Consider the following 10,436-nt stretch of genomic DNA (forward strand, 5'->3'; position numbering starts at 1 on the left):
TTATCCTTGAGTCCTAAACCGTTGTATCTTATCAACTTTGTGGTGAACAGAGAACATTTTATTTTTAGTTTTCTTCCCAAAGAAAAAAGAAGTTATATTGCATTATTTTGCGTGTCTTACTCGTCCTTTAGACAAAACAAAAGTTTTGGTAGAATTAGCCAAAATTTAAATATGAAATAAAATATTACAATAGAATAGTACTATTTCTCTCGTATGAGCTTCGTATAGTTTAAAGAGGACATTGGCTAGTTTTGTTTAATAAAAGAAAGAAAATTAAATATATTATTAATGTTGGAAAAATGTGTTCCTCTATGACCAGTCAAGCCGACACCCTGGTAACATATGGGGCCAATGCACGTGTGTGGATGATTACCTGATAACTAATTAAGTTCTCTATATTCTTCTTCTTCTTCTTCTTCTTCTTTTGCTTCTCTCAATCTAGAAGAAATTTTGTTCCCTTAGCTATATCTTGATCATCATCCAAATCCATAAAACTATATATATATATATATATCAATGAGATAATAGTTAGGAATATACATGATGTATTAATGTGACCCATCTCTTAAAAGATGTATACTTTTTTTTCATATATATTTAGAAAAAATTATATGTACTATATATTAAAAAGACAAGTTCCATACTAATAAATTAATCTTATACACAAATCATGTTTATAGTGAAGTTCTTATCAATGCTATATAATAAGGTTTATATGATATTATGTTATAATATGTGAAAATAGGCCATCCTGAACTTGATGATGCAATTGACATGCGACATGCTCTAGAAGTTCAAACATCTATTTCGAATTCAGACAAACATAAGCCGCTGAAAACGCTCTTGCTTGATGATTGAGAAACATAAATAGCAAAGCTTCATTTTCAAGAGTATTTCCAAAATCCTTTTTTCTTCTCTTTTCGTTTCTAATTAAAATTTTATTAATAGCTGTTATTAATAAACTTTGTTTTGATTGTGTATTTTATTAGTATTTTGTAGTTTGAACAGGAAGCACTTGTTCAAAGTCCAGCCCCTTAATATAAGGGAAGGCACATATAATATCTTGTAGTGAAAACAGAAAGGGCTTGACAATGAGGTTGTCACCTCTAAAAGGGTTAAAAAGAAGAGTCTGAGAGAGATGGGTTTTGTTTAATTACTGATTAGTTTGTGAAAAATATATTTATTGGTAATGAGAGGTTGGTTTTCAATGACTTTTGGAATGGTTTGATTAAGCTTTAAAACTAAGAAAGGCATATTTGTCACAGGTGGAGACAATCTGGGAGGACCTAACATATGCAGTCAGGTAGAAGTTAACCTCAAGTTGAAGATTATTGACCAAGCTTTAACCTTTACTATTAATGATGTGGAAATGCATGTGGTCCTGTTGTAGTATATGTATAGGATATTTGTCATGGTTTGTTTGATACTGAATATACTATATATAACTTCTCTTTTTGAATTCCTTTACTTCTTGACCCTTTAGACTTAACATTAATTGTAAGCCCTATAACTTTCTCTTCTTAGTCTTCTCATTTCCCTTCTAACACACGTTGCATGCATTTGCAACCTATTATTAACCTAAAACCAGGTATAATGAGTACAATACAAATAAGTTATTTACATAAAATAGATTGGGATCTTCTTTTCTTTATTTTATTTATTTATTTATTTTTCATCTTTTTCAACCAGTAATATGATATCATTTTATTTTAAAATATATAAAATAAACAAAGTGAAAAAAAAAGTAACTGTTTAAAATAAATTGGATTTTATCGATAGTTAAATAGGAATATCGACAGAAAAATCCTATCTACATAATTATAAAAAAAAAAGAAAAAAAAAAAAGAGCGAATATTTGCTCTTCAAGCTTTACTACCATTTTTTACTACTTTGAAGTTTTGGATCCACCTTTGTTAGTACGCTTCAAAAATTGCTAGTATAATCCTTATAGTTAAATAAAATAATTACTGTTTTTTCAAATAATAATTTGGAGTTTAAATTTTCACATGTCAATAATCAAAATCAATGCTATGTTTTTTTTCTGATCTAAGTAATTAATTTGTGAGCAGTACTTTAATTTCTATGCAATGTAGAATTTTAGATAGGTAGCTAGTGGAGTATATACTCCATAAAATCCATTTCCAAACTCCAAGGTAAAAAGGAATTAATTTGAAATTTTTTTGTATATTCACATTTAAAATTCTAAAGGAGCAAATTTCTAATCCTGTGAAGTACAAACTCCAAAAATATAGTTTTATTTATGATCTATATGTGGCATCCATGTCAAAGTTCTTGGAAGTTCGCACTCATGAGAGTATAAACTACTTTTGCAGTCTAAAGAATTTGTATGAGCATGCATTGATTAAAAAACTCCAATTTGATGACTTTGCTAGTGGTTCATTTTTTAGTTTTTTAATTTTTTTTAACCTTTTACACTCTAAAAAAAAATGTTACCGCACGTGCGGTACAAAATAGATAGCATGATCGAAACTTCCTCGGGTCGAGGATTAAAGGTTGGATTGGCTTTATGAAGTAGTGCCAAACCCAAAAAGGGGTTCCTATAGGTTTGCCTCTTGCTTCAATTTCCACGAGCACATATTATAATTGCTGAAATGTGACTTGTAGTTTTCAAGATATCAATCTCCTCTACGTACCTTTCTTTAGATGCTATGACACCTAAAACTGGCATATATGTAAATGTATTATATAGCTGTAACAGCGTGTTTTCGCTTAGACTTGCTTCTTTAAGGTTGCATATGGTAACTAAACTTAATGCATGGTTGGCTTGTTCATTAATTATTAACATTAGTTTCTTTGTTATTTTTTAAACTAAATATAGAAAATGCCATATGACATTGTAGGCTAGGTGTATAGCCATATTGTAACTGAATTAATTAAAATTGAAATCTAATAACCTCCTATCTATAATAATATAGAGCTTAATGCTGATAAAAACCTGAATATATGTATAACAGATTCAAAGAGGACATGATTTGTAGAGAATTCAAAAGTTTCAGAGGAAGGCCAGAATCATGAAGGAAAACCAATTATCATCTTTTAATTAAGGTGATCATTCACCAAGAAGCATCTAAAATAATGCACTAAGTACTATATTAATTTCTCAAGTTTGATCAATGATGTTTTTTTTACCAGTCTTTCTTCAAATAACCAAAGCTTTAAGCAAGCGCACTTGCTGATCATTCTGTAACTCTATCTTAATTTACCCTGATGCATAAATATATATAATTTGTTCATTTTTCAGGGTCTTATGAATTCTGAGCAAGGGATTCCACATTCTCCATCAAGACCACATGCAATAATTCTAAAAGTGAAACAAATAAATACTTTTTTGTTGAAACAGCTGGAGAAACCACCTGATAATTAGTACAGCAATCAGCGGATGGAATTTGAATATATATATATAATTATATTGAGAGAGAAAGAGAGAGAGAGAGAGAGAAGGAGAGAGGTTTACCTTAATCGGCCAGATTTTCCATCAGAGCAGAGGTTTCCATATAAAAATATTACATAGAATCCTAGTTTAGGCAAAAATAACTAAGAAGAAGGACATTAACTTAAAAAAGTACATTAATATCTGGCAGTTCAATTAATCTGCCTTTCTCAAGCTGCAGCATATATAGCACTGAGAATGAAATCATCTTCCATCAATAACTAATTGTAACAATCATATAAGCATTAATTCCTTTTCTAGCTTAATTATAAGAGAATAACAAAAAAAAAAAAAAAAGTTCATGTTTCATAGTATGCAGTAGTAATTTGGGATTGGCAAAATCTAGTCCACTACTACTCCCTAACTCCTCAGGAATATTGCTGAGTGTAGTTGAAAGGCCCTGAATGAAGATCGTTGGAATCATGAAAACCACCCCATTGCCTGTTGATTGTTTGAGCGTCTAATGAAGACCAAAAGTGATCAGAAGCCTCATCAAATCTGCCATATGAGACATTTTCATCCGGAACTACTGAACTTTCACAACTCCCAACAAGGTTATGAGGATCCATCAATTTATTGCTTTCCAAATATGGCATCATTGAAGCAACATTTGTGAGGTTTGGGCTAAATTGGGGCACCAAGTTTGAATTTTCTTGTTGAAACCAATTCTGTGCATGTTCTTGGTGAGAAAGTCTTCCATTGAACTTCTGATTCCAGTTTGCATTGTCAGGGCCATTGATAAAGCTTCCATTGTTGGCTGATTGCTCTTTGATGGAAGCTAGCTGTGCTTGTAAACTAATCACCTGTACACAATCCACACCCAAATCAGAATATAATTTAAATCATGAAATTTGATCATATGGGTTTTCCATAATCATGTAATTGTAAAACTCGACAAAAGGTCAAAGGGTATAAAAACCTGCTGTTGGAGAGCAAAAATATGTGAGACACAGCCATATATAGGGTCTTTAAGCCTGGCTTGAGCTTCATATGAGATGGTAATGGCGGCTCCACAACGATCGCTGACAGGAAGATGGGCAAGCAACTTTGATACGTTGCTTGCACCAAAAACCTTGTGAATTGCAGCAAAGTTCGAAGCACCCTGCTCATGGCAGAAATAAGGTGCAAAAACACAACCTTTAACGCATTTTCTCCTCAAGAACTTGCAGGCTCCACAAGGAGAACCACAACCAGAACCTGTCATCTTGATCGGTCTTTTTAGGATGTTTTGGTGGTTTTTTCGCTTTATCTTAGCTTTCTTGCCCAGCATCGTCCTCCGTTTATAAAGACTAGAGAAAGAATGGTACAGATCATATTATAATGAATACTTAATTATATAAGGTTCCCTCAGTGGCATACAGACTTCATTATTTTAACATTTTGAATTACTAATCTACAACTCCTTACAGACTAAAGTTTCATACATGACTGTTCAGATGAGATTCCTTGAACTATCAAAGAGCTATCACAGTCCAAACCCATTTTCATTTGCTTTGTATTGGATTGAGAAAAAGGGTATATTATGATGATTAATATTATTAATTATTATCTCCTTGCGTATGTTTGGTTGAGGCATGGGAATTAGCAAACTCCAATCTTCTGCAGAGCCAAAAGTATTAAGGGTTCAGCTTTTTTCCCTTAGTTTTAATTTCTTTAATACTTATTATTTGACAGAATACATATAAATATGTAGAATTTGGACAGGTAACATATTTCTGAAACGCTGATTGATCAGCATAAATGATTACATACATATAAGCAAACAGCTGGCGTGCAATATGTATAGGTGGGATCATTGAACAATATTGATAAGAACGGGCTTATGTGATTCTTGACCGCGTAGATGACTCTAAAGGCCTGACCAATTCCCTTTTTTTTCTTTTTTTTTTTTCTTTTTCCCCCCCATCATAAAAGCCTGACCAAGAAAGAAATTAAAATTCAGACTACCAATTTAAACAAATTTTTTTACAAACACTTCTCATTCTTGTTTTCACATGCTTTTACAGTACTTTTAACTGTATTTACATATAAAATGTCTCCATTAATTTAATACTTGCCCCATATTATTAGTTAATTAATATTTCCATTGCAGTTTTAATCTATGAACTTTGAACTTGGCTAATATTTAATTATATTCTTGGTGGGACCCAAAAATCAAATGGAAGAATAGTCAAATTGAATAAGTTAACATGTCACACTCAAAGATCAAACCAAAAACATTAATAGTGGTTAATTCCTCATCCCAAGTAAAAAATTAGGAAATTATAGCTTCAGAAGACAGTAAAATATATTTCATATTAGTTAGGAAACCTGACCCCAGTCGTACTATATATCCTATCTTCCTAATCTCCTTAGTGGGTTTGATACTTTAGTTAACTATGCTATGCAATAGTTAGCTAAGAATATCCAAGCAGATGTCTTTCTAATATTCAAACTTTGTCACTGATATATGTGGCAAAGCAAGTGAAATATCAAATATATTGCTGGTCCAGAATCCTAATGTCCTTGTCACCCAGTACTCCATGGACATCACCATTCTAAGTTCTAAGCAGGCAATTGAGCAAAAACTATTTGTAAGCAATTTCTTTTACCAAAATTGGCACAGGAATTTTTTTTTTTTTTTTTTTTGGTGTGTGTGTGTGTGTAAATTTGTAAGCCAACTAAAAAATTTTTAAAAGCCATTTTAAGAGTACTCTCCAATTAATTGAACTGACTCTGACAGAGATTTATATTTTAGACTGCAAATTTTCCAATGAAAGACCCATAATGGTCCATTAAGGAAGAAAATGTTAACTGCTACCAAAATATACATGTGGAGGAACCAAAATTACCAAAAACTTGAGATAGAAATGAAGAATATTCAGAATAAATAATAAAGGAACAGATAGTGACACTGGAATACAGCACGTTTCTTGTAGTTGAAGAGAGACAGAGAGGAAAAAAAGAGGTGACTTCTTCTTCTAGTCTTTGATTTGTTTGTCTTGCAGTTGATGGCTTGGAGTAACTCAGCAGTATTATCATTTAATTTAATATTTAAATCAATTATTAAATATTAAAACAGAGGCACCGAAATTTAGACCCTGCCAAATTGCGCTTTGATCATGCTTCAAACCTCTACCTCTAATAGAAACTCAAACCAATAATTTTTGCCTTAATTTTATCTTCTTAGTTCTTCTTCTGTCAACTGGTGTTAGAGACAAATAAGCTAGCAAGTCCACTTCAACTCTAAGCCAATGTATAGCATAGACTAGATATACGTGACTAAATCTTAACCACTAAGCAGCCTATGACTTGGTGGAAAGCCACTAACATTGATAAAATATTTTTATTTTTACGAAATTAGTCCAATCCCATCACAAATATAGACCAATTGGTCCAAAATTTTCAAAACCATTGTGTCAACTGCATCTCCTTTTTGTTTTCTTTAAAAAAAAGGGGGAAAAAAAAAGGTTCATTATACTCAGTTTCTTCCAATCAAAACAGAGACCAATTGCAACAACAAATTTAAAGGATGGTAGCCTCTTGTAATTTGGAGGCAATAAAGAGCTAATTTGAGGTAGATTTTGTGAGTGACATTAAGCATGTTGGCAGTTATGAATTAATGTGGCATGCATATATATATATATATATATATATAATAGAGAAAAGCCTCTAACATGTGTACTTGTTGGCCACTTGAGCATGTAAATGGAAGAATGATCTTGTGGAGACAAGAAGGTATGTTAACTAAAGGAGAGGTTACTAAAATAATAATCTACTTTAGACAATAATTATGTTGCGGTTCAACTAATCTTTTATTAGAAACCGATCTGTATAAACTTTATTTAAAATTTTTTTTTAGTTTTTTAAAAAATATAGTCAGGACTCTCTTAGCTAAGAACCCTTTTTATTTTTTATTTTATTTTATTTTATTTTTTACATTTTTCAAAGATACCCTTTTTCGCTTAATTGGGAGTGAATTAAGGTGGAAAAGGAAAAAGAAACAGAAACCATATTAATCTTTTTATCTTCCGATTAATGATTTCTCTGTTTTTAGTTTAGTTCCTTTATGATGTGATCACTTTTCTGTATTTTAGTTTTCTCATTTTGCTTCATACTTGTGCCTAAATTGATGTTTGGAGATCTCAAAATTAGACTATGGCTTTTTTTTTTTATTGGACATATGGTAAATTGGGAAAAGGGGACTTTTTTAGTTGTAAGTCTGGTTGAATTAAAAATATGGAATTAACATTAGTGGTCATTATCATATAAGTTGTTTCCACAAAGTAGGATAATGTTTCTCTTGGATTGACAATTATTGACACTAAAAAATAATTGTAAGAAGAAAAGTTATGTAGCAATATTTGTTATGTGAAAGGAAAACGAAGCATGACTTATAAGCATGAGGATACTTTTCCCGTACAATGCGTTTTGACAAAACCTTGAAAACTGGGTTGTAAGAGGATTCCCCATACCTAAAGAAGACAATATCGAACATGGATGATCTGGGCTGTTACAGATTTTCTCACTAAATGCATACACTTGACCGCATAATTTATATAATGTTTTAAGACTAAAAATCTCCCCAGCATAGATCTGGCTCTTGAATTATATTTAAGTTGATCATGGTAATATGGCCAATGTTACTTTCCTTTTAAAATGTATAGCTTCGGCCACTGCAAAGGAAGTCATGGATTATAAAATGACTGCTAAATTTATTGGTTTAGTTTGGGATGTATATTAAATCAATAAAATGTGCTAACTGAATCAAATCAGACAAGCTCCACCCTGTTCATCTGGTCCAAAATGTTAGAAACTTAATTAAGACGTTGCCTTTTTGTGTGTCTTTAGTTCATATAAGATGCCCCACTGCCAATTGGGGGTCAGCATATATACATGACAACAATGTTGCTACTTGCTAGCTAGGCAAGTTCTTGGAGCACTGTAAAATAGCTCAATAATGTTAAAAAATAAAAATAAAAAAACACTGCATTTATTAGTTTGAATTGCAATGCAAAATAATGAAAGGAAAAATTCTATGTGCTTTGTGTTTTGTGCTTGGATCCTAACTTTTTGTTTACATAATTGTTGGATGCTGAAATGTTTTGCAACAAAAAGAATGGTAACAAAGAGAGTACAACCATTTCCATCTTTCTCAGCAACGATGTCAGGGCTCAACATCTCACACAATTTATATTGAACCATTCAAATCAAATTAAAAGCTTTCACTCTCTAATAATGTACTTTTCTACAAGTGTCTTTGTAGCATTTGAAGAGTCATTAATTGAGTACATTCTTGGTATAATTTATTAACCAAACTAAACCGAATTCCACCCACAAAAATTAAAAATAAATAAGTAAATAAATGAAGAAAACGATGAAATAGGGGTCTTTCTTTCAAGTTGGGTCACGTCAGAGTCACACTGGTGGACAAAGCCACGCCCTTTATATGTCATTTGCGATTGATTGATTGCAAAGAAACTAACAATAGATAGTTAGTCTTCTGATGAACTATTTCAGCAAAAAAAAAAAAAATAGTCTTCTAATTAACTATTTCAAAATGGTTTTACATGCTGTTGTTTTAGTTACTGTATCAATCATCCATGTCATTGAACAGGACTTTTTTGAGAAAAAAAAAATAATTAAAGGATCTAGATGTTCAAAAACATATATGTATCCATATGACCAGTCAAGCAGACACCCAGAGTGCATATGGGGCCAGTGCACGTGTGTGGATGATTGTTTTTATAGTTTAATTTTATAGTTACAATATGTTTTCTTAGACTAGATGATCTATAGGATAACATAGTTTTGTTTTATATTAAACATTGTTTTGTAATTTCAATCCTAAATTATTTCAAAGTTGAAACAGAATAATAATAGCTAAGGATGATGTTATAAAAACTATAAATATAAAAGATTAAACATTGTTATATAGGCAATTTTATAATTTATAAAAGAAATCAAAACAAGCACAGAATCTTAGAATACAAAGATCGAAAAGGCATAATTTACCCCAAAAATAAAAATAAAAAAATAAAAAAAGATAGGAAAACAATATGGAGTGGATACAAGCATTTGGAGTAATATATGCAATATTTTTTCTGGGGGGTCAAATTACATGTAGTCTAGAAGTTGAAGCAACTTCAATTCTGTCCTAATGACGACATTATAAGATCACAATGAAAATGATAAATAGGTTGATGATTGAACAATCATATGTAAGCATAAAGTTCCATTGTCAAAACTAAATAGGAATCAATGTTGCTCTAGACTTTGTTTTCCAAGAAAATCTTTATATAAAAGTTTTTGATGTAGTTTGAATAGCAGGCAATTGTTCAAACCCAGAAAACACGAGGACTCATTTTATGTCAAACTAATGACAAACAAAAATGAAGATGATCAGGTTGTCATTTCAAGAGGGTTTAGTAGAGAAAATTAGAGATGTGAGTTTTTGTTTTTGTTGATGAAGAAGAGTGGTGGACAGATAATTAGTTTCTATTTGCAAGTTTGTAAACTCTACTTGTCCTTTACTATATAGCTAAGGAACCTAGTCAAAAGTATAGACAACCTAAAAATAGTTTCAGACAGCCTTATTAGGGAAAAACACCAAAAAAAAAAAAAAAAAAAAAGGGCGAATAAAAACAAACCGCGTTTTTTGAATTATAAGTTTATTTTGATGGAGCTCAACATGAATAATAGTGAAACATGTAATAAAATAAACTTTACATTTGTGTAAGTTAGTGTTAATTAACATGAAGTTCTTTTCCTTGTCGTTAGACCCTTTTGAAGAAATTTAAGACCCGCCTGTACTACTTTTCTTCCATCAAAAAAGAAGTTTGTAAAATCAGACATTGATGTTGTTGTTGTGATAGGTTGGCTTTCATTCAAAGGGGAATTCTTCAAGAGACAGTTTTGCAGTTTATAAGATTTTTAATTAATTCATTAATAATTTAATAAGAAGCAGGTGCATTTGAGTTTGATAATGTCACTTTTTTATATTATT

General features: G+C 31.2%; 1 protein-coding gene across 1 annotated transcript; it reads right to left on the reverse strand.

Moving 5' to 3' along the window:
• Positions 1 to 3,652: 3,652 nt before the first annotated feature.
• Positions 3,653 to 4,699, reverse strand: LOC132799552 (LOB domain-containing protein 29-like). Its single transcript, XM_060811643.1, has 2 exons — positions 4,371 to 4,699; positions 3,653 to 4,254 (listed from the first exon to the last, which is right to left on the reverse strand). Exons 1-2 carry the CDS (start codon positions 4,653 to 4,655, stop codon positions 3,820 to 3,822), a joined length of 720 nt encoding a protein of 239 aa, XP_060667626.1. The 5' UTR covers positions 4,656 to 4,699; the 3' UTR covers positions 3,653 to 3,819.
• Positions 4,700 to 10,436: the final 5,737 nt, after the last annotated feature.

This window comes from Ziziphus jujuba, chromosome 9 (assembly GCF_031755915.1).
Source record: "Ziziphus jujuba cultivar Dongzao chromosome 9, ASM3175591v1".
NCBI classification, from domain to species: Eukaryota; Viridiplantae; Streptophyta; class Magnoliopsida; order Rosales; family Rhamnaceae; genus Ziziphus; species Ziziphus jujuba.

What these genes read in the sequence shown, in the direction of transcription:
- LOC132799552 (XM_060811643.1), bottom strand. Translation starts at nt 4,655, where the DNA reads ATGACAGGTTCTGGTTGTGGTTCTCCTTGTGGAGCCTGCAAGTTCTTG. An exon ending in TTTTTGCTCTCCAACAGCAG is followed by an intron (nt 4,255 to 4,370) that starts GTTTTTATACCC and finishes GATTGTGTACAG; the next exon opens with GTGATTAGTTTACAAGCACA.